At 39.6% G+C, this 27,857-nt stretch overlaps 1 protein-coding gene across 1 annotated transcript in view; it reads right to left on the reverse strand.

Moving 5' to 3' along the window:
- Window positions 1–7,320: 7,320 nt before the first annotated feature.
- Window positions 7,321–27,857, reverse strand: part of LOC137646703 (uncharacterized) — an 86,023-nt gene continuing 65,486 nt past the window's right edge. The window contains exon 4 of the mRNA XM_068379813.1: window positions 7,321–15,077. Coding sequence (XP_068235914.1) covers window positions 12,909–15,077 — 2,169 coding nt within the window. The 3' untranslated portion in view covers window positions 7,321–12,908. The remainder of the gene's footprint in view (window positions 15,078–27,857) is intronic.

Consider the following 27,857-nt stretch of genomic DNA (forward strand, 5'->3'; position numbering starts at 1 on the left):
AGATTCCAGAAATGGTCTTGTTTACATCTAATCATTGTAACAGCTGTTCTTACCATAAAAAAAGCCCTTTCATCAAATGATATATCCAGTTACACACTATCAAAATTTATAGTATTTTGTTTTTTAAAGTGAGAAAAAGAGAAAAAAAAAATGATAAAACCCACTCTCGTCTTATGGGGTGGATGAGTCTTAACGTTATTGCTCTGCCGTTATTTAATTGTAGCTGATAATCTTTGAAATGAAAAGAAAAACAAAAATTGAAAAAATACAAAGAGATGAAGAGATCATCATTTTGATAAGACCAAATATCAAAAATAGTAATTTGTATTCTTCTTAGATACACAAACCTGAGTCTTTTAATTGGGGAGATCGTTTCAGCACTTGCTGGCGACGGTCATTAAAAACTTGGATAATGAGCGATTATCCAGCTGATGAAGGGTGCGAGGGGAGGAATCTCACCCCATTTCCCTGCCAAACAGCTTCACTTTTGATCTTTCAGCCCAGGATTAAAAGGGGTGTTTGAGGAAGGAAGTTGGATTAAATTACCTTTAAAATTTGTGATTTGTTCCTTTGGGAATTACCCTTGTCCTTTAATTAGGGAACTCACTGCTGGATGGTTTATTTGCTTCCTTATTAGCAACCAACGCTTGTCCTGTACAGGAGCTAAGTAGTGACTCTAGCAAGCTCCTACCTGTCTTTCATAGGGATGAAAGACTGATTGGATGCATGTACTCAAAACAGAGAAACCCTTCCCCCAAAGGTAATATCAATTTGGAAAGATATACCTTCTTTATACCAACTGGCTGGTATAAATTTCACCATCCACCTTGTCAAGAGGAGATGAGAGAGATACTTCTTTAGATATAAAGAATGAAGCTCCCAAGTGTAACATAACAGCATCAAGTCCAATCCAGCCCATAACAATTAAAATGCTTAGTCCCCGAGAAGGGGACAGAAAATTGAAGACGAGCCAGTCATTCTACGATTCATTCCAAACTTACATCTAAATGTTACCATAGATGTGATGCAAAAAGGCAGTCTTGAGAGTCAGATACCTGTCTGATGACCTTCTCAAAGAATAATTACCTGTCTGATGACCTCCTCAAAGGATCGTATGGGGACACATGCAGGCTTTGAGGAGAAGAGTAACATCCCACTCTGGGGACCTGAGGTCCCGAGGTGGGCAAGACTGCTGGAAGCTCCTCACGTCAACAGACAACTTCCACAAAGCTGAGAGGTCTATACCCTTCAGTCAATAGACCATGCTCAAGGCCGAGCGGTAGCCTTTGATTGTCACGAATGAGGGGTGCTTCTTTCGGTGAAGGAAGACAAGACAATCCACTATCTGAACTAGAATTGCTACAATCAGAGAAATATCCCTTCTATGACACCAATCACAGACGATGGCCCACTTTCTTTGGTAGACAGCTGAAGAGGACCATTGCAGGTATCCAAGCATCTCCTCTGCAGTGCCTTACAAAAATCCTCTCTCGCGGAGGAAATGTTGGATAGCCTCAACCGTGAAGATCCAAGGATTTCATGGACTGGTACTATCTCTTAAGGTGCAGCTGACAGAGAAGTGTGGGCCACTGGAATAGTTCTCTCGGGACTTCGACCAGAGGAGCTAGCAGATCAAGATACCACTTGACTTGGGGCCATCTGGAAGCCATCAGTCATCCCAAGTCCTGGCATAATAACCACCCTGTTGATTAATGGCTGGATCAGGCTGAACGGATGAAAGGTGCACGCATCCAGGTGATCCCATGGATCTGCAATGGGGGAGCAAAACACGTGGCAGCTTCCTGTTTACCCAGGTGGTAGGATGCGTCTTTCCTACACGAGAATGTAGGGACCACTCTGACCCTACAACCTGTTCCTGGTGACTGAGTGTATCAGCTAGTACATTCCTCTAGCCTGGAACGTACCTTGGTGACTATTCTACCACGTGAAACACAGCCTAGGTGTGCATCTGCTTGTCAACTCACAAAGTGGCAGTGAGACCGTTTCCCCTTGCTTGTTGATGTAGGCCACTATGGTGGTGTTGTCGCTCACCAACACTACTCAAGTGCTTCCTCAAACATTCTTGGAATGCTTGTAGTGCTAGGAAGGCTGTTTGCATTTCGAGAACATTGATATGCAGATGCCTTTCTTCTCTGGACCAAACACCAGAGTTCATCTAGGTAAGCTCCTCATCACTACTTCGACGCATTCAAGAACAATTGCATGTCCGGAGGCGTACAGCCAAGTGGGACTCCCCTCTAGAGGTTTTCCTTATCGAGCCACCTGGTCAGATTGGTGATAGAGAAGACTGCCAATGCCAAGCTGGTACTTCTGTCTTGAGCAGGAATGGTTGCATAACCTCCTTGAGCCTGCTGATGCAATTGTGATGAAAAAACCCTTGCTGTTGCCATGTACAGTATATCAACATGCTCTGGTTAGGTATAAGATTTAACTTCTCTTATTTACCACAATTCCCAGATCAAGGAAAAAGAAAGACCCCGATCTCAACCACGCAATGATTACCTCTCCAAGGAGGCCAGGATTTGCCAATCATCAAGATACATCAAGTGGGCCCCAATGGCTACCAAGGTGAACCCCTGAGTAGCTGTACACAATCAGAAACACACAGTCTTGAAATGGTACACTGTGCTATAGACAGAGAAGTGGAAGTACTTTTGAGAAGACTGATGAACAGGCCCTTGAAAGCATATATCCTTCAGATTCCCCGAAAGCATAAGGTCTCCCTCTTTGATGGAACACAGCACGGATCATACTGTTTCCATCCTCAACATTGTTAGACGAACATACTTGTTCAGAACAGAGATGTTGATGACCAATCTTCAGCCGCGAGTTGCCTTCTCAACAAGGAACAATCAACTGTAGAAGCATAGAGACCTGTCTCTAACGACTTCGAGCAAGTTTTTTTTCCAACATCTCTTCCACCTCTGCCCGCAAAGCCAGGGCTTTCGTAGATGTTGGATGTACCATCAGGAACGCGATCAAAACTGAAGATAGAGGCAGATGGTGGTCCTGGAAGGGTAGCAAGTAACTGTTCCGAAGGGCCAAGTAACCCCCTACTCTTGGCAGCAGAAGGGGGGGGGGAATGCCTATCTCAGCGTTTTCCTTTCCTTCTCCTGTTTCCACCTCCACCCTTCCTAAAAGGAGTGGGCTTGGGTGGTCGAAAAGGGTATACTGTATATGCACAGGTTCTTTCAGTAAAGAGGGTGCAGGAGCTGCAAAACAGGGTCTCAGAGTGGGAGCAGGGCCATTCCTTGATCCAGAACCTGCAAGCTTGGCTGAACCCAAAGGTTTGGCTGTTGTCCCTCTTCGAAGGGCCAGAGTCCTGGAAGATGACAGTTCTGTGAAGCAGTCCTCCATAATTTCACTGGTGCCTGTCCGCAACTCTCCAGCAGAAGAGACATGGCACTCCGCACTGACAAGTTCTGTAATGCCAATGCCACCTCTAGGGTAGCCAAGTCAATAAAATTTGACCATTGGGCTTCAATCCTTGAGGGGCCCTGAAGTGCCAATCAATTACTGAAGGGTAGACCACAGTTGCCTCCCCCCTTGGCCACTGCACTCACAAATGAGCACAAAGACCTTCACAAAGGATATTTCTGACTCGGAGCAGTCTGCTTCCGTGAACTCTGAACCATAATCCGGAATCCCCGAGATATTCTGCCACTGAGCCCCCTCTTCCAATGCCAAGGGCAAGGAAGAGGCAGCCTGCTCTGGAGAATACGCGCCATCCCCCATCTACGAATAAGACTGTTCTGTACCAAGGACAGACACAAGAATGTAATCACTGACTGACGATGGCCCAGGCAGGGCCACTGCAATGGGAGAACACCTCCTGGGACGGACCCAACAGCACTCGGCGAAGTACACTGTACCTCTTGTAGTGCAGGTCGAGGCAGGGAGTCAACCATGGCCCAGGCATGACCTACCAGTGTGCATGCACTCTATTACAGTCTTGAATGGTACCATCCTCTCTACCAATACGAGTGGTAACTTATTGACAGAGGGAGGAACAGGCGACTAGTTTACTGGAAGGAAGGGAGATGAAGGTCGCCACATCTCCTCCATCAACCTTGGAACAGACAGTGTATAGGGCTGTACATCTCTGTCCTGACTGACTACTGGGGTAGCCTGAAAACCATGACTACCTGACTCGCCACAGCTAAACAGCCAGGACAGTTGGGACCAGGGCCAAGGCCTCAAGAACCTCACAGGTACCGTCAAACCCGTCTCGAAGGAGAGGTGGTGTCGCAGGATTTCTTAGTCCTGTGACTGTGGCTCGCCTTCTTGGACTTCCTTGACATCTTCCTCTTCTCCATCTGAGAAGAAGAGTCGGAATCAGATTTGGAGGATGGAAAAGAGGTCGAGGAGGAAGCCTCTTCCTCTTCCTCTTCCTGGCTCTGCAAGAAGAGCAGTCGAGATCTTAGCAACTGTTGATAACAACGCTACCTCGAAAGGAGAAACCACATGGGTTGCACCAACAGGAGCCAAAACGCTGGGACACACGTCACAGGCGAAAAAGACACAGCCACAAGGCTCTGCGACCCCGCAATCAGCGGGTCCGGAAGCACAACCACTGACACTGAGGGAGGAGGAACAGACACAGGACCCACTGGCACGAAGGTCGGGATGACAGACACAGAGAAAGGGGTAGCAATCACTGGCACCGGGACCGAGGTCTCACTCCTCTTCCCCTTACCCTTACCTTTAGACTTACCAGCTCAAGGACCACGGCTCACAACCCTAGCGCCTTGCCTGCTGAGCTAGGGGCAACCAAACCAGACTTCCCCTTCTTCAGTTTTTTGGGGGAACTTCTGGGCTCCCTGACACTGGGGAACTATATCACTCCTTACCAATAGTGTCACCGGGGACTCTTGGGTCACACAGTTAAATGCACAAGGTGTACCGAGGGAGAGGTACCTTGGCTATCAACTCCCTAAAAAATGTCTTGGAGGCCCTAACTTGAGGGTTTAGGTCAAACTTGTCGTCCACAGCCTGCATAGTCACAGTCGAAGACCTTCTGCCTTCAGCTGGAGCAGCGAACACTAAGGGTTCCTGGAGGACCAACAAAACCTAAAAAACTACCCAATGTCGATCCGTGATCTTATGACCCCTGCAGCGTATTCCTTGGGGACTGATCAAGGGACATAAGCACAGGGGCAGTAGCAGCAGTCGCACCCTCTGAGGAGATGGTAGTGTCGTCAAACTTCGTTGGTGTCTTCTTGGGCGTTGCCCTGTCTGACTCTGACGCTCGCTTCTTCCCCTTCCAGGCATACGCCTGCCACTGGACTGAAGGCCACGACTGGCACTTAGAACATGGGAAAGCTTGCAAACAGATATGCAACCTACAAAAGGCAAAGAGAATCTACAGCTAACCTTACCCTTATGTGGTTGCAGCGTCCACCCTTCCCACGACATACTCAAAGTTCTTGTTTCCATTCCATTTTTAACAACCACACTGCGAAAAATTAAAAAATTAACAGTTTTAGTAGGAGCTGAGTCCCTTGTTAGGCTGGGAGGAACGTAGAGAGTAGAGGTCTCCTTTTTTGTTTTTGTTTTATTTGTTGATGTCGGCTAACCTCCAAAATTGGGGGAAGTGCCTTGGTATATGTATGTAGTAGGAGCTGTTTTATAAACAGCAGCTGAAGCAAAACTGAGTCTTCCATCACTGGAGAAGGGCAGGGGGCTCTCACCCTGCACCCTTACCTGTTGGATAACTGCTTATTATCCAGCCTCGCGTCAAAACAATCTCCCTAATAAAAGAACAAGGGTTTGTATGTGGGTAGGAACAAATTCAAGTACAGAGAGATGAAGAGAGTACTGTATTCTTATATAAGTAATACCAAAAATTGAAGTAAAGAGGAACATAATGAGTACTTATGGTAAAAAATTTAAATTGTGATACAAGGCTCAAAGAAACATTGTCATGATAACAAAACCAAAAATTAAAGAATAAATAGATGAAGAGACTATCATGATAATAAAACCAAAAGTTGTAGTACAAAGAAAAAAAAGAGAGCATTGTTATGATAACCAAATAAAAAATTGAAGTACAGTGGGATGGAGAGAGCATTGTTACGATAAAACCAAAATTGCAGTAAAACGAGGCGAAGAGGCGTATAAAAAGCATTCCTACAAAAATACAAAAATTAAAGTATAAAAAGGAACGTGAAGAGCACTGTTATGATACAAACTTAACTCTTGGTACAACGAGCCAAAGAGAGCATTTTTATGAAAAGACCAAAAATTTCACCACAAAGGGATGACAAGAGCATCATTATGACAGTAGAGACCAAAAGTTGCAGTACAAATGGACATTGTTAAAATAATAAGACCAAAAATTAAGTACAGAGGAATGAAGATAGCCTTACTGTAATAACAAGACCAAAAGCTGAAGTATGAAGGGATTAACAGAAATTCTTAGAGAAGCTTGTCCAAAATGGTGTATAAAATGGCTCGGACTGGAGGACGTAGAAACAGAAACTTGAGATGATAAAATTATTCATTTCTTGTTAGGCAATATATTTTAAGTTACAATACAGTAATTTTAATTGTTTAAGCATTGTATTTCATAACACATATTTTATATAGAATTTATAAAAATATGTAGTGACCAGAATCATCTAATTGTACTCTTAGTAACATTCCATTTTTAACATCAAAACTTTGTGAGAAGGAAAAAAAAGGAATGAAAAAATACTGACTATTAAAGCTATATTACCATAAGAATAAATCTGTTTGTAATAAAAAAATTAAAGGGGTTTCTAAAACATCTCACTTAACATACACCTGAAAGACAATCTCATTTCTTTTTTCCGTTGTTTTATCCTGAGTGTACTGCAGACGCTACTTAATCCCTATGCATTCAAGAGAATTAAAACCTGTTAAAGTCACTGAAATACCAGTGCCTAAAATAAAGTAAAAAAATGTTCTGCTGGGGAAAACTAGAAGTGGTTTTTAGCTTATTTCTGATTGAATAAAAACAGTACATTATGAAAAAAAATTTAATCATAAAATTTATTTCTATACTCTTAGTTCTTCTCTTTTGAAGTTGTTAAATATCAATTTCTACCCCAAAATAAAAATCAATTTTCACTCCTTGCTAAATGCCTCCCCCTTTGGGAACCATCTGGTGATCAATGGCAATTAAACAGTGCTGAATGCTACAATCAAAGAATTGTATAAGTTAAAATGAAAATGTTTCGTTAAATGATTATGGACCCGCCCAAGAAGTAGTTCACTCAACTTCAGTGGAGGGTTGGATTTAAACCCAAAACAAGTAAACAAGTAAGTAAGTGAATGCATCATAGTTACCGTTGCCTTTTTGTTCTCAAAGTCAAAACCAGATCATTAGTCTCTTGACATCACTGGTCAGTGGGGAGGGGGCATGTATATGAACATCAGGTGAGTATAAAAATAATAATTCTTATCATTAAAATTCTATTTATATTCATAAAACTCCCTTGATTTTCCCATTGCTGACTCCCACCCTCTGACAGAGGTGGGTTAGTGAAGGAAAGTGTTGAAAAGTAATGATCTAGATTAATAAATTTTTCAATCTTCTGAGACTCGTTAAAAGTTTAACCAATCCTAACCCTAAGTAACTCATTACCAATTAAGTTTCTAGATTGGATTCAATGCTATTTCCCACTATACACTTTAAAAACTATAAATTCTTATATAATAATTAGTAAGTTGAACTTTATCATTGGGAAAAGTAAAGGTAAAGCTTAAACTAAGTTTAATCAAATAAACTGATAGTAGATTCTTATTTACTCCACATCTTTCACAGTTACAACAGCGCCTAGTGCTCAGTAGATTTCTAATAAAACCCGAATTCTCTTCAATAAAGACTTGCGAAAACCAACTAGGTATGCTACTGTCATTGCCAAGAATCTTTTCCAAAGTAAAAGGCTTTCACTCTAATCTAACTTGTGTGACCTTGTTACTAAACCCTTCACTGGAAACAATATAGTATTTCAGGAAAATGGACATTTGAAAGCCTAAATTTGTAAACCAATTTTGACATTTTATGCTAACATTTCAGCCTTGTTAGCTTATAACTTGCAGCCCTCACAGAACAAAGAAATCCTTCCATGACATATCCTCGTTTATCCAACCCCCCAAAAAAGGAATGTGCAAACTTGAGTTTACCTTCTAGAGTGAAAATAACTAGTCATGAAATTAGGTGAGGAGATAAAAATTTAACACCTAGCATAAAAATAACTATTCCTGAAATTAAGGAGATAAAATAATCTTCATCCCCCCAAAATCACATTACAGAAAAAAGCCTGCCATCCTTTAAGGATCTATTTGATGCTAATGCTAGGAGTCAATTTGCTATAGTTAAAATTGAAGCCGTTTACCTGTGATATCCTTAAAGGAAAAAACCTTCCTAAAGTTTAGAACTAAGCCTTTTTAAATTTTAACAATTTCTTGGATTACCTATACACTAATCTATTCTGACAACTATAGGATTTTTAAATAGCAAAAAACTTTAATATATACATTTTCAACCCTACCTGAACTGGATATGTTTAAGCCCAGATACTTGATAAGCTTAAGTTTCTTGAATATATCCTAATCCTTTACAGCTTCTATACACAATTCCTTCCCCTAAAAATAACTCAAATTCCAACAAACAATCCAAAAGAGTTCTTGTTACAGAGAAAAAATCTTGCCAATCTCTATCCTCATAAGATATTAATTTTTTGGACAAGGGAGAGTTACAGGTCAGAGGTATTCGATAGTCCTCCTTGGCTACTCAAAATAAATATTAGGAGTCTTTCCCAAATCAGATAAAAGAGGGAAGCACTTCCCCCACCTTAGGAGAAACTGGAAAAGGCCATCATAGTGTTCTCCTATTAAGATTACTAATCCTGTTGGTCTATTGGCTGGAACGCCTTCTGGAGGAGAATACTGACGGCCTCCCAATATCATGAAATGAAGTTCTTGGAAGTGGAAATACTAGAGACATTGTAACCACTAACTTATAGGGATAGATGGATACTCCTAGAAAGAGATCTAAAGCATCACTCTATATCTTTGCAATCATTTGTGCAGCCACCTTATCAATGCTATTGACATTTGATGCAGGGCCCAAGCATATAGAAACACACTTGTTTCCTGCATTTAACCACAAAACACATGAAAGCTGGCAGAGCCTCAAAAATCCCAATTGAAGTATTTTTATCTAAACCACCCCTATGTTTCATTATCATTTTCCAGTTCTTAAGAAGAATAAAGGTATTAACCTAACTGTATGCTAACACGCATGTATCCTTTAATTATGAGGGTAATTTCAATAGTCAAGTATCCTTTAATTAGGAAAATAATTTCAATACTAAACAGACCTTTCTTTTCCTTTACTTTACTCATGTTTATTAGTGTACCACTGTATTTGAAAAGCATACATGAAAATAAACAATGCAATTTAATGTGTAAACTTCTAACATTCAACCAAAATGAACTTGCACAAAAAAAAAAAAAAAAAAATCAAATATTCACCCTCATGTAAAAAAATGCTCTCCCCATTTTTTTTTTTTTTTACCTCTAAAGGGAACCTCAATGCTTGTGTATGGTGAGGAACTGTTTTAATAGTAGAGGTGCTAGCCTTTAAATTAACATTATTAGGAAGGGAACATGAATGGGTTCGTCATGTAGGGAGATCCCGGGGAATAGAAGGATCCCTAAACAATGACTTAAGAGTAATAGGAGGCGGCGGGTGACCAATGTCTCATGACTTGTAGGTTACAATCGCATGGTGTTCGGTCTCATCAAGCTCTGGAACTGGGATCCTATCAACAATGCTATCACATGCGATGTCCTTGCGCTGGAAGAATGATTATGTGTTGATTGTGGGCATAGAAACTTAGTAATTGGAAACCTGGTGCATACAGACCTGGTTCTTGGTGATTTGGTGGAATTTATAGAGCGATCGCATGAAGGCTTTACTAGTGGAGACTTTGCATAAGGAACCCTTGCCTGTAGATCGTGTGCATGAGGAGACTGGAGAATGGAAACCTTGAATGGGGAGACCTGTTGTGTGAAGGCTGCGAACGTGGTGATCATGTATGATATGATTGTGCATGTGGAATGTTTAGGTGATGATGGCACTGTCTGCCATTGTTCTTCCTGTGCTTGTGTGATGGCTGATTTTCTTGATTATCCAATGTTCAAGGATCCACCTGCTGGGCTGTCGTCCTACTAGGTGAAGTCGTCTCTCTATAGCTATCTGAAGAAGGCAGAGGGTAAGGGTGCTGGCCTTTATCTCAATCAACAGTGTGCGTACTTTTTCCCACAAGGGACTGAGTACAGTCAGCCCCCGTATAACATTTAGATAAAGATTCTCATAATTGCAGACTTGTGGTTAGTAATATTGTGCGCAGCCTTACATTTTTAAACTGCCAACACTTCTTTGCACCTGGCCTTTTGTGCCCTGTTTCTCTCCCTACACAACAACACTTCTCTCAATGACTTGGTCTCCCTCTTGCAGTATCCACACTACCGCGACAGCATCTCCAACAGGTGTTTGTCGAGCAACAGGTTATCTTCATCTCCTCAAGGTACTATCGCTAAGATTCATACAATATGCATACAGTATTAAAACTTTCTTTTTAGTAAATACATGTACCATCTTTATACTTAACACCCAGTCAGCCCTCAGTCTTTGTGAGTTCTATCTTTTCAGATTCAATCAATGACGATACAGAAAACTGTATAATCTATTAAATAAAAAATCACGTATTTGCGGTTGCGTGATAAGTACTTTCGTGGCCTGATGATTTCAAACTGATTGCACTCCATACCACCTGGCCTGCTTCACACCGCTTCCCTCTCCACCCAGCACAACATCCCATCTCTTGCTGCTTGATAAGTGCAAGGAAGGGATGAAGTGCGCAGCTGTAGGAAGACTCTTTGACAATAATGAAAGTATCATGAGGTACATAAAGAAAAATGCAGCTAAGATTATTGCTGCTGTGGCTGCTAATGCCCCACGCAGTGCAAAGCTTGTATCCAAGGTGAGGGAAAAGGGCATGATAAAGATGGAGAATGCCCTTTCCTAGTGGATCGAAAACCAGCATCGAAAGAGGATCTGTGCCGACTCTCTCGTTATTCAGGGAAAAGCTGTCTCTACTCCGCCATTTCATGGATGATGATCCTAAGCCGTCCATCAGCCAAGATGCCGCAACCTGATAGACACCTTTCCAAGCCAGCAAAAGCTTGTTTGGTAAGTTTAAGTGATGTTTTGGCCTTAAGAGTGTGAAAGTTACTTACGAGTCAGTCTCTGTGGACCATAGGGCAGTGGCAAGTTTTATGGAGAAGGGATACACACCAGAATAAGTTTGGAATGTGGATGAAACTGATAAGTTCATGGACATTTATATTTAAAATTTTTATGTTCTGTAGTTACTGTGTAGTTTATGTAATTAATTTGTTTAAATCTAGTTTAATTTTATTTAAAATTGATGTTAATGTAGAAACATGTCTGCAGTAGATACGTATTGTACGGAACTATAGTTTTGCCAAGTTGAATTAGATTTTGGTACCTTCGGCACCTGTACATACAGTACAGTATTGTATTTAATTTATTACTTAAATTTTTGCTTTTTGAGTGTACGTACACTTAGGGTAAATGGTAATTAGCGGATGTACTTTTTCTTAAATTTACCTATGTAGTAATTTCATTTACATAGTGTATTGATACCATAATTCACTGTATTTCAATTCAATACTTTTTTTATTTCTTGACGTGTTTGTTTTAAAAGAAGAGGTCCAAAAAAACGTTCACTGCTAAGGAGGAACGGTGTGCTCCTGGTTTTAAGGCAGCAAAGGACAGGTAGGTTAACGGTGTAAATTCTTCCTCTTTCACTAATTTAACTGTGCTGTAAAACTGACTTTATTTGTATATTGACTGTTTCATTTAATTTTGGGTTTCTTGTGTTTTATAATTTATCATGTTACAGGTATTCTAATAAATGTGCCTTTTTCTGTGTTCCCCAGGTGTACATTGATTATGAGCAGTAATGGCCACCTTATTATCTCTGGCTTTATTTATAAGGTATATGGGTTGATTATGATAGATTACTTCAGTGAGTTGGAGGAAAATTTAGAATCTAGACTACCCGGCATTTAGCAAGGACAGAAAACGAGATATTTCTATTATGAGGTAGGTGTCGACATTTAACAGCTTTCAGAGAGAAGGAATATGAACAACAGGCAAGTTTCATAGAAATGAACAAATAAAAAGGAGATAATGCCAAATGAAGGCATAATTGTAATTTCCACTAAAATTATTTTGTGCTGAATTAGGTCCAGCAACAATTCATGATATCAAGTGAAAATGCCTGATAATGAAACACTACAATATAATAAATGGTACACCTTGCAAATAATTAAAACAGCTGTAAATTAACTATAAACTTAGTGGCACAAGACATGTCATTGAAATTAGCAATATAACATATATTGAGCTTAAAATACCAAACCATACATTATCATACTAATGAATAAAAATTCTAAAATCAACATTAAGCATTAGGATTACTAAGTTTCATGTAGGATTAGCATATAAAGTATGAGCAACAATAGTGCAGCATCACTTAGGTACAGCATAAAATATCTTATTCAACTAAACAATCTTTGATTAAACTTTTATATAAATACAGACATTCCTGATTCACAACCATGAAAGTTACATTAAATTAAGAGAGGAAAGTACAGTAATTTATAAAAATATCTGAGGTATGTTTCATTTCCTTTAGGGAAGAAATGACTACATTTTTATTTGAATTATTTCTACTCAGACTTGTAAGATATATAAACTCTTTAAGGTAGTTTGTTGTAACAATAATAGGCTCATAAAAAGAAAGCCCAATATGTTATTTTCTTTAATAAACTTTAATACTATGATCCCAACGCCATTCAATTTTGGGATTTGCTACAACACCTGCCATTAATACCTTTACATCTCTTGGATATAAAAGGAAATTTGAATGCTTATCACTTGATAATAACATATTTTTTGCGTTAACTCTTATTTCCACCTTGTGAAAATCAGAACAAAAATTTAGTGCCTTAAGTGTGATACCTAACTTGTATCTACAGATAACTGTATACATACAAGGGTTTTCATTAGGATATGAAAAGTCAATCTCTAGATTTGTACCAAAAACTGGACTTATCAGAAACTGGATTAAGTTCTGATCTGATATATCTCTGTTTTTGTTCAAAAAGGACAAGTCTGGTAACAGATTACCAAAGAGCAATGAACTTAACAAACTACTTTTGTACTTTGCTTTTTCTATATTGCAAACACACAGTTTAAGTTCGACACTTTTATCTCTGCACTTGTCATACATACCATAGACACTGAAGCGTTCGTAAGAGGTTAGTCTTATGCCAGGGTTTTTACGTCCGACTTCCAAAGAGAGGAAAAATATGTCTTTACTAGTTTTATTTTCAGCACTCTGTACAAGCAGGTCTATTTTATAAATCACTAAATCTACAGCAGTGTGAACTTCAAAAACCTTCCTAATCTCAACAGGCTTCATTGGTAAGCAGTTACCAAAACCACTTTTGCCATCTTTTCTATGCTGTGATAAAATCATATTGTTTAGAATACCAACACCATAGTCTGCAAGTGCCATGTGAAGCGATGATGGCTCTACCGAAGTTTCATAATTTTTACATATACAGAGATTTGGCTGCAGTAAAGGAATGTCTTGGCATGTTCTAGTCTGAGGTATATTGCTTAACAAGCCACCAGGAATAACATAACGCTTCTCAAACCCTGGCTCCAGTTCATGAACTTTTTCTTTAATTACTTCTATCAACATATAGTGTAAATCTAAAAGGCTGACTAATCGCTTTTCATTGTCCTTCAAAATTCGCATGCGAACATCACCTAACGCCTTCTGAACATTTATAGGTATTAACATAAAGAGCATGGGGTTGAAGGATTCAGCATAAGCTTCTGGACTTGATTCTATAAACTTTCCATATGTATTTCCATGGTCTGAAAATAGAATTGTTATGGTATCCTCTAGTTTAGATGCAAACTTTAAATATTTCATTAATGGATCGTCTAAAGACTGTACGCGAATTCCTGATTCTTCATGAGAAACACTTGTCATGGTATATGATATGAACGGACTACCAGATTTTTGCATTGACTTCTGATACAGCTCTAGGTATTCAAGGATATATTCATGATGATAATGTCCATTATAGCAAACAGCAGGCAAATTACGGAAGGGGTCTTTCTTCCCATTTGCGAATAGAATATCACAGCTAGATAAAGTGAGGTCAACACCGTCAATATTTGCAATGTCAAGTGCCTTTTTGAAATTTTTCCAAAGAACAACATCTTCAAGAGTGGTATTCATAACTTTTAAATCTTTCACAAGACCCCATTCCCAATTCCAACATAAATCCTCTAACCAAAGTGTCCTATATCCTTTCTCCTTAAATTTTCCATATAACTTTTCAATAGACAATGGCACCCGAGGTACATCATACATCCCAAAAGGTACCTCCAATGTATCTACATAGCCTGAGAAAAGAGCTTGAAGACTTTCAAATGTTCTTTGTTTTACAGCCTGAAATAACTGAAAGTCCAAGATTTTTGTTGTTGAACTTTCACTTAATTCTTCAAGAAGCTGCACAGTATTTGGTAAAGATCTATAAAAATGAGCTCGCGATAAGGAGTCGACCATCAGCAAATTGACATTTATTTCTGTTTTTTTAATTGTTTTAACTTTTCCAGTATTGGGAGGAAACAAAAATAACTGGGTATGATGTATCAGATTTTGTTCTACATAAGCTTCATCATATTGAGGCTGGCCAAGGTCTTCTTCTATATCTGAATTACTTGCACACCTAATGAAAAGGAACCCATAAGACTTTGACTGAAAAGCATACTTACTGACCTCTTCCTGAAGGTTTTGTCTTAATATTAATTTCCACTGAACCTTTGCAACCTCCTCACTGAAAGTACCCAAATAGTAGTTTAAATTTGCACACACTGCAGGCGATTCACAATGGATATAATCATCATCCTGAAAAAGGAATATCATTTTTAAGTCAGGCATTGATAACTTTCAGTATTGGTTAAATGCGTGCACACAACTTTGTAAAATATGAACATTTTTAAAAATAATTTGTATTTTTTCTAAGTATAAAAACCTGAGTCCTTTACCTAGGAATACATTTTCAGAGTGAGTTGGAACGGCCGTTACACTTGTTAATAAGGTAGTTAAAGACAGCTGGGCACGAGAGCGAGGAGCTCTTCTTGCGTGTCAAAGTCTCTTCACTTATGACCTTTCAGCTCAAGACTGAGATGGGTATTTGAGGAAGTTTAATATATAGGACTCAGGTTTGTATAGCTAAGAAAAATACAAATCACTTTATAAATTTGATTTGATCCTACGCAGATGCAAACCATCATCCTTTATGTGGGGAGACTCACTTCTTGGTGGGTCGGTCGTACCCCTAGAGCCGAACAGGAAGCTTTTTTTTTTTTTTTTATGGAAATGTCAGTCTACCTTGTCCCGTACAGGAGCGAAAGAAATTACATCAACAACCTCCTAATTGTCATGGGAATGAACAAGCTGATAGGTACTAGCCTGTACAACAAAACTGGTAAGTGGTCAAATGAGGGATACCTTTCCCCTGAGAGAGATCACATACATACATATACCAAGGCACTTCCCTCAATTTTGGGGGGTAGCCAACATCAAACAAATGAAACAAAAAAAGGGACGTCTCCTCTCTATGTTCCTCCCAGCCTGACAAGGGACTCAACAGAGTTCGGCTGGTACTGCTAGGGTGGCACAGCCTAACCTCCCACATTATCCACCACCGATGAAGCTTCATAATGCTGAATCCCCTATTGCTGCTACCTCCGCGGTCATCAAAGGCACCGGAGGAAGCAGCAGGGCCTACCGGAACTGCATCACAATCGGTCGCCATTCATTCCTATTTCTAGCACACTCTCTTGCCTCTCTTACATCTATCCTCCTATCACCCAGAGCTTCCTTCACTCTATCCATCCACCCAAACCTTGGCCTTCCTCTTGTACTTCTCCCATCAACTCTTGCATTCATCACCTTCTTTAGCAGACAGCCTTTTTCCATTCTCTCAACATGGCCAAACCACCTCAACACATTCATATCCACTCTAGCTGCCAACTCATTTCTTACACCCGTTCTCACCCTCACCACTTCGTTCCTAACCCTATTTACTCGAGATACACCAGCCATACTCCTTAGACACTTCATCTCAAACACATTCAATTTCTGTCTGTCACTTTCATTCCCCACAACTCCGATCCATACATCACAGTTAGTACAATCATTTTCTCGTACAGAACTCTTTACATTCATGCCTGTTATGTTAAAGTAGGTTATTTAATTGTATATAAATAAATTCGGTCTTCGGTAGGAGTAAATGTTAACTGCCTTTTTCATAAGAGTTCGGTGATAACCTTCGCTCCTCCTCCGTCGTTAATTAGTGAATTGCCATTAACTCTTTTGTTTATTTTTTTTTCCGAGTGTTTGGTGTTTAGTGAGAGCCGTGGACGAGACTACTGCCGCCTGGAATGTTCAGTTCGGACCGTGCCTTGATCACAGACGTGTATCCTAATTCAGCAGCCATTGGTAAATGCCTCTTTTATTCCCTCATAAGGAATTGTGCCTTTGGAGGATTATTTCGCTGGTGTCTTTGAGCCACCCGCGGTATATTGTACACTTCTTTGGATCACGGACCACGTAGGCAGGGGTTTTGTCACCTGCGATAGCCACCTCGCTTGTTACGTCCTGCAAGTGTGTGTCACTTGCGACCTTCACTTGGCGTTATTTTCCCCGCCTGAGGATCCTGCGGGAAGACGGTGCCGTCGTTCCGTCCCGGCACTGTTGGAGGTACTATTGTCGTGATCAAAGAGCGTCATCATATCTGTTACGCTGCTCGTCTGTGGACCAAGGGTCCGTGAGGAGGAAAGTAGGGAGTCATTACCCAGGTAAAGTTACGATCTTTTCATTATCGTTACAGATATGCCCAGCCCGTTTTCCTGGTGTTAATGATACTCCCTCTGATGCTGATGAACGTTCGTCCCCTATCTGTCATCTAATCCATGTATGGATAAGTACGGTTATAAGTATTTCCACGGATAGGTAATACAGTGTTGAGATATGTACAGGTATCCATAAATTATGACTCTCAGCATAATTCTTTTATGTGAATGTATAAGTATTTATGCCTTTAATTTAATGTGGTATGTGTATTTGTATGCTGCCTTGTGTTATGTTTTATAATTTAGCCTTTAATGTTTGTGTGTGTAGGTAGGTAATTTTAAGGTTTTTCTGCCTTTTCATTTCTCCTGTCTTCCTTATTCCTATCTGTTTAGTAATAGGGTAGTGGTTTGTTGATATTTGTGGGCCTGGCTTAATATATGAGCCATACTTTTGATCTGTTTAGTTTTTCTTTTTTAGGGTTAAGATTATTAGATATAGGTCAACCTTGTGTATTTAGAGGACTCTGTATATTAGTCCTCCAGGACATTTTTGTTTACTCATTGTTGTTTGTCTTAGGAGCTTTTTGTTACCCCTGGTGCAAGGTTGAATTTATTTAAATGTATTGTAATAAATATTGTTAGATTTTTCCAGTGTTTATGTTCTGTCTTCCCTCAGTTCACCGTGTTACATAAATAATGTACTGCCTACGATTCCTTTAAAAAATCAAAGTTTAAAGAAACAGAACTACGACCTACACGGGTCATAACAAGTGGCGACCGTGACAGGATCGTACGCAGGTGTACTCGGTGTTTGGGGGAGCACTTCAGCTCTGGAGGGATTTGACAGTATTTATTGTTGATATTTGATTTTTGGTTTAGTTGCTTTCCTTCCCCATAGGATATTATTTTCATTAAAATGAAGGATTTACTTTTGACCCGTCGGAATTCTTGGGTTCGGCTGACTGTTTAAAATATTTAGGAGTTTTGACAAGGGCTTATTTGGTACAGTGTGCCCGGTGGTTGGAGATCCCTCATAAGTCCTCTGACACTCGGGCCAATTTGTTAAAACTGGTTAAGGAAAAAGTGTCCCAAGATTTGACTGAGGGTAATGAGGTAGCTAGCGGCCTAGCCAGTGATTTTGAGAGTGGCACTGATTTTGGGTCGGACCAAGAAGGATCCATAGTCGATGATGTGAGCATAAATCCTGGTTTGTCCCTGTTCACTGATTCCCCTGCAGTAAAGGTTATGTATGAAGGTCTGGCCAATTTTCCTACTCCAGCCAGGGCTGTTAAAAATTTTAATATTTCAACTAACCCCTTTTTAGCTGAGGAGGCTGTTCCCAACCATGTAACACCTTCTGCTCATGTAATGGGGCAGGAGGAGTTCCATGTAATTTGTAAGAAAATTGAGTTATTGAAGCTGCAGTTTGAGGAGGACGAGAGGGCCCGGAAACATGAGATTGAGTTGCTCAAGCTTAAGCTTGAGTTGGCCAAGGTGCAAGGGTCCCCTAATCATGTTAGTTCTCCCTATAGCTCATCATCAGACAAATTTAATATTTCGGGTGCACTAAAGTTAATTCCAGTTTTTGATGAGGGGAGCGTACCAGAATTTTTTAAAGCTTTTGAAAGGGTTGCTACCCGGTTGTCTTGGCCCACAGAAATGTGGACGGTACTCATACAGTGTAGATTGATGGGCAAGGCACTCCGGGTATATAATGCATTGGAAGAGGGCCTTGCCAGAGATTATGACAAAGTAAAGGCTTTGGTTCTCAGGGCCTATGATTTGGTCCCTGAGGCCTATCGCCAGGGATTCCGAACCACTGGCAAGCCCAATTCTATGTCTTATGTTGAGTACGCTCGTATCAAGGAGGAGCAGTTTGACAACTGGCTGAAAAGTCGTCAAATTGCTTCCTTCTCTTCCTTGAGGGAACTGATGGTACTGGAGGAGTTTAAGAAGGTGTGTAGTAGAGAATTGAGGGTTCATCTGGAGGACACTAAAATTTTAACTTTGCCAAAGGCGGCTCAGGTAGCTGATGAGTTTGTCCTGACCCATCGGGCTGGGTCAGGTAACTTCTCGTCCTCATACCCTAATAATAATAGTAATTTGTCTTTTAAGTCGAATAATCCCTTTAAAAACCAATCTAGTACCCCAAATAGTAGCATGAGTAATCATGTTGGTAGTGGCTTCAGAAAGGACTTGAGTGGTGGGCACACTCTGGTTTTTTCTAACCGTGGCAATTCGGGTAAAACTAATCAAGTTAGAGGTAATTGCTTTTGGTGCAATAAGCCAGGGCATCGACAAGCCGAATGTAGAGCCAGGAGCCGTTACCTCCAAAAGAATCAAAATAAGAGTCAAAATAATGTTAATCAGCCTACGCCAATCTCGCTAATTTCAAATAATTCTATTTCAGAGAGTAAGAATGGTAAAACTGTTGATCCCCAGGTTAGTAGTGAACCAGATGTAGGTAAAGTAAAACCGGTATTGTGTGAGTCCACTGGTAATTTATGACCATTTAACAAATATGTCTACCCAGGAAAATTGAAATCTGAGACCTCTACCCTTTATGTTAGGGTACTTGTCTAACTTAGTTCCCTATACTGGAGAATACGTGGTCCTGGGAGGATTTCCCGATACGGTGGTATCTGCTCCCTTAGTAAGGGTGGAGCTGTCCTTCCCAGGGTATCATAAGGTTACTGAGCTGGCGGTAGTTGAGAGCCTGCCGATACCAGGAATAGACGGAATCCTTGGGAATGATATGTTGAGTGCAGAGGGGCAGGAATTATTTCCTATTGTTTCGGTCACGGCTTGCCCTGTGGCAATAACTACTCGAGCCTCTGCTAAGCGTGCAGCGGAAGCTGATAATGATGATGACATAAATTTAAGTAATTTGAAAGTAGAGGTAGAGAAGCCCGGGCTAGTAGAAGGTAGTAGTAGTAGCAGTAGTTCTAGTTTTGGAATTTTTAAATCATTGAAATCCGATTGTGACCGTCTCTCTTTCATGCAGGCCCAAAAAGAAGAATTTTCATTCGAGTTAGGTAATACGGACGATTTGACTAGGCCTAGGTTTGTGGGTTTGAAAGGATTGTTGTATAGGGTCAGTCGTCCCCCAACTCATCAACTAAGTGTGACTTCTTGTTTAAGACAAATTGTCGTACCTACCAAGTTTAGGGAGGCTGTGTTAAGCCTTGCACATGAGGACTCCTTTTCTGGCCACTTAGGCTTAAGTAAAACTTTTTGTAGGTTGAGTAAATGTTTTTGGTGGCCAGGAATGAAGTCTTCGGTGAAGAAATTTGTAAGAACGTGTGAAGTGTGTCAGGTGATGGGTAAACCCAATCAACCTATTCCCAAGGCTCCTCTTAACCCAATTCCTTCAATTGGAGAACCCTTTGCAGAATTGGTAATTGATGTGGTAGGGCCTCTGCCTAGGACGAAGTTAGGGTTTACGCATCTCCTGACCATAATGGATAGAGCATCACGTTTTCCTGAGGCCTTTCCAATGAACAAAATAACCTCAAAAGCTGTGTTTGATAAATTAGTGGAGTTTTTCTCAAGGTATGGACTGCCTTGTAAAATTCAGTCAGATTGCGGCTCGAATTTTACAAGCAGGGTATTTAAGAGTAAGTGTGCTGAACTGGCCATTCAGCACATTACCAGTGTACCCTACCATCCTGAGAGTCAGGGTGTGGTGGAAAGATTTCACCAGACCCTTAAGTGTACAGTATATTAAAAAAATATTGCTATGAGCAAGGAGAGGATTGGGATAAAGGGCTTCCCTTTGCTCTCTTTGCCATAAGGAATTTTCCCAATTCTTCTACTGGCGTTGCTCCCTTTGAATTAATATTTGGGCACAAGGTTCGAGGACCTTTGAAAATTTTCCATGAATTGCTCGAAGCAAATCAGAGAGGAGAGCGTACGGTGGGAGAAGTTGTTAGTGAACTTAAGTCCAAGTTAGCCGTAGCATGGAAGTATGCCAAAGATAATTTGTCTGCTTCCCAAGCTACGATGAAAACCAAATTTGATCAGAAGTGTAAGGTACGTTCATTTGAGTCAGGGGACTTGGTATTAGTTTTAAGCACAGACCCAGACAACTTCCTTGAACCCAGGTACAAGGGCCCCTGGAAGGTGTTGAGAAAGCTGTCTGAGGTCAATTATGAAGTTGAAGCCCCTGGAACTAGACGTAAATGTAAAATTTTCCACATAAACAGGTTGAAATCTTACTCTAATGATAGACGAGATCCTTTAGCCATTGATTTTGAGCCAGTTATGAGTGTGGTTGCACCTGTTGAGGAAAACTTGGAAGATGTTTTGGACCAGGTGCCTTCAGATGCTCTAGGTAATAACTTGCAAAATTTAGGTGTATTAAAAGAGGGGTTAGAGCATCTGGAGGCACCTCAGAAACAAGATATACTAAGCGTAATTATGGAATTTTCTGACTTATTTCAGGACTCTCCAGGAAGGACGAGGTTGCTCCAGCATGATGTTGATGTTGGGGACGCTTCTCCGGTTAAGCAAAGCCCGTATCGCCTCAGTCCAGAGAAGCGTGCCATTGTGGAAGACGAAATTAAATACATGCTGGAGCACAATCTCATACAACCATCATTAAGTCCATGGAGTTCCCCTATAGTCTTGGCGAAGAAGCCTGATGGTAAATATCGTATGTGTGTTGACTATAGGAGGGTAAACTCGGTTACTAAAAATGATTCCTTTCCTCTTCCCCGTATTGAGGATTGTCTGGACCTGATAGGTCCTGCGAGGTTCATTACAAAATTGGATCTGTTAAAGGGGTATTGGCAGGTCCCCCTATCTGGCCGTGCCCGTGAAATTTCAGCATTTGTGACGCCCTCAGGGCTTTACGAGTGCAAAGTAATGCCCTTTGGGATGAAGAACACTGCCTGTACTTTCCAGCGTCTGATGAACAGGGTGATTTGTGGCCTGGAAGGTACAGAAATCTATATAGATGACTTGGTGGTACACAGCAACGACTGGCGGACCCACCTGGTACGATTAAGAAAAGTTTTTGAGACACTTAGGGCCGCCGGTCTTGTTGTGAATCTGGGTAAATGTAACTTTGGGAAAGCTAAAGTTAGTTATTTGGGTCACGAGATTGGCTTGGGTAAAGTTGCTCCTAAGCAAGCCAATCTCGAGGCCATAGTTGCTTTGAAGAGACCGTGTAATGTCAGAGAGGTTCGTAAGGTGCTGGGTATGTTGGGATATTACCGTAGGTTTGTCCGAAACTTCTCTGACCTTGCACAGCCTCTAACTAATTTATTGAAAAAAGGGAAGAAATTTATTTGGTCTTCTCAATGCGAAGAAGCATTTTTACTCGTGTCTAATCCAATATTGGTTTCTCCCAATTTTCAGAAGCCATTCATCATAGCCGTGGATGCCAGTGACGTAGGAATTGGGGGAGTCCTCTTTCAAAGGAGTGATGATGGTGAAGTACGCCCCGTATCTTACTACAGCCGTAAGTTACTAGAGGCGGAAAGAAAGTACTCCACCACTGAGAAAGAGGCTCTGGCATTGGTGCGGACATTGGTACATTTTAAACCATATGTAACTAACTTTTCATTCCCTATAGAAATTTGGACCGACCATAATCCGTAGGTATTCATTGAACGTATGAAGGGATCAAACCAGAGGATTCTGCGTTGGGCCCTTCAGCTACAAGAGTTCAATTTAATTATAAAACACATTAAAGGGGTGGATAATTGCATCCCAGATGCTCTCTCACGTGTCTAAGTTTTGATCTCTCCCTCTGTTTCTTGGGGCCCTCTCGGTACTCCTGGTTGTATGTGTTGAGGTTACATCCATGTTTCGAGGTATGTATATATTGAGCTCAGGTAAAAGGTTTGTACTCTTGTAAATTGTTCCAGGACCTAGGTTGGTGTGGATAATTCTATATTATATATATATTTTTTTCTGTGTGCCTATTAAAATTTATTGTTGACAGGTATAGGATTGAATTTCTGTCCAAATGTTTGATGATGTATTTAAAACTTCCTATGTTCTTGTCCTTTTGCTTAGGTTTAAGAGGTTTTTACCTTGTGATTGGTTTATTACTGTAGATACTACGTTTAAGACTGTTTTTTTTTATTTGGTTTAAGATATTTTATCTTATCAGTGGTTTGTAGTAGCTTTAGTGTTTTCCCTGAATTTTCTTTATTTTTGTGGCCCTGCATTTTCTGATGTTTTGTCAAGCCTTGTGGCTTATCATTAAAAGAAAAATTTTTGCATTTAGAGAATGAAAATTATTTTTCTTGGGGGAGGAAGGTGTTATGTTAAAGAAGGTTATTTAATTGTTTATAAATAAATTTGGTCTTCGGCAGGAGTAAATGTTAACTGCCTTTTTCATAAGAGTTCGGTGATAACCTTCGCTCCTCCTCCGTCGTTAATTAGTGAATTGCCATTAACTCTTTTGTTTATTTTTTTTTCCGAGTGTTTGGTGTTTAGTGAGAGCCGTGGACGAGACTACAGTACTGCTGCCTGGAATGTTCAGTTCGGACCGTGCCTTGATCACAGACGTGTATCCTAATTCAGCAGCCATTGGTAGACGCCTCTTTTATTCCCTCATAAGGAATTGTGCCTTTGGAGGATTATTTCGCTGGTGTCTTTGAGCCACCCGTGGTATATTGTACACTTCTTTGGATCACGGACCACGTAGGAAGGGGTTTTGTCACCTGCGATAGCCACCTCGCTTGTTACGTCCTGTAAGTGTATGTGTCACTTGCGACCTTCACTTGGCGTTATTTTCCCCGCCTGAGGATCCTGCGGGAAGACGGTGCCGTCGTTCCGTCCCGGCACTGTTGGAGGTACTATTGCCGTGATCAAGGAGCGTCATCATATTTGTTACGCTGCTCGTCTGTGGACCAAGGGTCCGTGAGGAGGAAAGTAGGGAGTCATTACCCAGGTAAAGTTACGATCTTTTCATTATCGTTACAGATATGCCCAGCCCGTTTTCCTGGTGTTAATGATACTCCCTCTGATGCTGATGAACGTTCGTCCCCTATCTGTCATCTAATCCATGTATGGATAAGTACGGTTATAAGTATTTCCACGGATAGGTAATACAGTGTTGAGATATGTACAGGTATCCATAAATTATGACTCTCAGCATAATTCTTTTATGTGAATGTATAAGTATTTATGCCTTTAATTTAATGTGGTATGTGTATTTGTATGCTGCCTTGTGTTATGTTTTATAATTTAGCCTTTAATGTTTGTGTGTGTAGGTAGGTAATTTTAAGGTTTTTCTGCCTTTTATTTCTCCTGTCTTCCTTATTCCTATCTGTTTAGTAATAGGGTAGTGGTTTGTTGATATTTGTGGGCCCGGCTTAATATATGAGCCATACTTTTGATCTGTTTAGTTTTTCTTTGTTAGGGTTAAGATTATTAGATATAGGTCAACCTTGTGTATTTAGAGGACTCTGTATGTTAGTCCTCCAGGACATTTTTGTTTACTCATTGTTGTTTGTCTTAGGAGCTTTTTGTTACTCCTGGTGCAAGGTTGAATTTATTTAAGTGTATTGTAATAAATATTGTTAGATTTTTCCAGTGTTTATGTTCTGTCTTCCCTCAGTTCACCGTGTTACATAAATAATGTACTGCCTACGATTCCTTTAAAAAATCAAAGTTTAACCCTGGATAGGTACGGTGGGTCGTTTGCGACCCCGAGCGTCAAAAAAAAACAGGTTTTTCTCACGTGACTCACCCCCGTGACTGAATTTGTGGGTGATCGACCTGCAGGAGGTGTCTCCCCTACACGCTCTAGTAGTGTCCAGATGTGCATTGCTGTAGCTGTACTCCTTCCCCGATTTCTGAGACGCGTCGGGGTCGTTCGCGTCCGAGTTTACCCTTCTAGGGTAGTTTGCATAATTATCAAAGTTATTACGTATTATGAAATTGTCGTAGAATGGTGCAACTTGTATAGGTTATCAGTTGTGGAAAGTCTTGGTGGATTGTTTGGCTACCATGTGCATGTTTTTTTTTTTTAGTTAAAATGTCGTTCATCACCACGAGGACCATTTTACCGCGAGTGCCCCTTTTTCCTTTTTTTTCATTTTTTTGCCAAGTCATTTTTCCGTAAGATATTGCCAAATAGTGTCGTAAAACTTTTGCTTGTTTAGTGTTGGAAAGTGTGTCTAGATGATCTGGCTACCCATGCATGACTTTTTTTTTGTCAGATACGACGTAGTTATTGGTATATTGGGTATTTAACTGCGGTTACCAATTTCTGTTTTTTTTTCAATATTTGTAAAAATTACTACGTAGTAAGGAATTGCCGTATATTATTCATTTTTTTTTCATGTTTATGTGTTAGAAAGTGTGCCTTGATGGTTGGGCTAACACGTGCATGTCTTTTTTTTTATCTGAGATGTCGTATATTAGAATGTCGGGCATTTTACCGCGAGTGTCCCTTTTTCCTTTTTTTTCATTTTTTTGCCAAGTCATTTTTCCGTAAGATATTGCGAAATAGTGTCGTAAAACTTTTGCTTTTTTAGTGTTGGAAAGTGTGTCTAGATGATCTGGCTACCCATGCGTGATTTTGTTTTTGTCAGATACGACGTAGTTATTGGTATATTGGGTATTTAACTGCGGTTGCCAATTTCTGTTTTTTTTCAATATTTGTAAAAATTTACTACGTAGTAAGGAATTGCCGTATATTATTGATTTTTTTTTCATGTTTATGTGTTAGAAAGTGTGCCTTGATGGTTGGGCTAACACGTGCATGTCTTTTTTTTTATCTGAGATGCCGTATATTAGAATGTTGGGCATTTTTCCGCGAGTGCCCCTTATTATTTGTTTTGCATTTTTTTGCTTAGTCATGTTACCGTAAGGAATTGGCAAGTAGTGTCGCAAAACTTATATTTTTATAGTGTTGGAAAGTGTTTTTAGATGATCTGGCTACCCATGCCTATTTTTTTTTTAGCCAGATATGGCGTATATATAAGTATGTGTTCGATTTTCCTGTGATTGCCATTTTTTCGTTTTTTCCCATTTCTTTCAAAATTACTACGTACTAAGGAACTATCACAGAGTAATATTTCATTTATATGTTTATTTGTCGGAAAATGTGCCTTGATGGTTTGCCTAGCACGTGGCTGAAATTTTTTTTTTCTGAAATGCCGTATATTAGAATGGCCATTTTTCCACGAGTGCCCCTTTTTATTTGTTTTGCATTTTTTTGCTTAGTCATGTTACCGTAAGGAATTGGCAAGTAGTGTCGCAAAACTTATAATTTTATAGTGTTGGAAAGTGTTTCTAGATGATCTGGCTACCCATGCCTATCTTCTTTTTTTAGCCAGATATGGCGTATATATAGGTATGTGTTCGATTTTCCTGTGATTGCCATTTTTTCGTTTTTTCCCATTTCTTTCAAAATTACTACGTACTAAGGAACTATCACAGAGTAATTATTCATTTAGATGTTTATTTGTCGGAAAATGTGCCTTGATGGTTTGACTAGCACGTGGCTGAATTTTTTTTTTCTGAAATGCCGTATATTAGAATGTTAGCCATTTTTCCTCGAGTGCCCCTTTTTATTTGTTTTGCATTTTTTTGCTTAGTCATGTTACCGTAAGGAATTGGCAAGTAGTGTCGCAAAACTTATATTTTTATAGTGTTGGAAAGTGTTTCTAGATGATCTGGCTACCCATGCCTATCTTTTTTTTAGCCAGATATGGCGTATATATAGGTATGTGTTCGATTTTCCGGTGATTGCCATTTTTTCGTTTTTTCCCAATTCTTTCAAAATTACTACGTACTAAGGAACTATCACAGAGTAATGATTCCTCTAGATGTTTATTTGTCGGAAAATTTTGTTTACTTTTTTTTTGATTGAATATCATCAAATTTTTTTAGCTAAAATATTGTTTTACATTTTTTTTTTTCGATTTTATTTCCCTTCAAAAATATTTTTTTGGGTCAGAATTTTAATTTTATATTCGTAAAATAATTGACAATTATCCAGCAACCCACCATACAATTTTTATGCATATCCAATAATAATTAGATTAGTAAATAACACCTTGAAATTGACATACCCTTCCTACATTTCAAGTGGCAGATTAGGGAGTCTGAGTCAGTGTGGTTGGCGGCCATTTTGTGGACATATCCGAAGCGTAAGCTGCCCTATCTATATATATTCTTGTTCCCTATAGAATTTGTGATATTTTGGTATATTTTTACCTGCATAAATATCATATTATATATTAAATATATGTATTTTTTTACGGAATTTCTAAGTACTCAAAAAATTACCTTTAGATATGGCCCCTGATATAAATGTAATTTACAAAATAATGAAGATTTTTTTACATATTTCTATTTTAGGATAACATATGTTTATTCCCTAAAAAAATTAGCCACTTCCTATTTCATTTGGGTACCCAAAAAAATTCATGAAATTTGGACAAATTTTTTTGGCCAAAAAAAGTTACCCTTTTTTTCTCATTTCAGATCTTCACCTCCATGGGTCTGACTTCATCCAAAATACATCAAGATGTGTCCTAAACATTCAAGAATCAATTCCTAAAAGGATTTGTGTATATATGTATAAACTTTTTTTTTTATGAATTTTTATGTCAGGTCTTTTTTTTTTCTACTTAATTTTTTAAAATATTTATAATAAATAGTTTTTCTGCAGATGAGTAGTATTTATCTATACAGTTGTTTTAAGCATTCATTGAAGTTTTTTTTGGCAAAAGAAAAAAGGAGGTTACTGCAAAAACTGATTTTTCAAGAATTTTTTTTGGCGTCGGGGTCGTTCGCGTCCGAGTATACCCTTAAAGGGGTGTCCGAGGACCGTACCTATCCAGGGTTAAAGAACCAG

This window comes from Palaemon carinicauda, chromosome 1 (assembly GCF_036898095.1).
Source record: "Palaemon carinicauda isolate YSFRI2023 chromosome 1, ASM3689809v2, whole genome shotgun sequence".
Classification (NCBI taxonomy): Eukaryota; Metazoa; Arthropoda; class Malacostraca; order Decapoda; family Palaemonidae; genus Palaemon; species Palaemon carinicauda.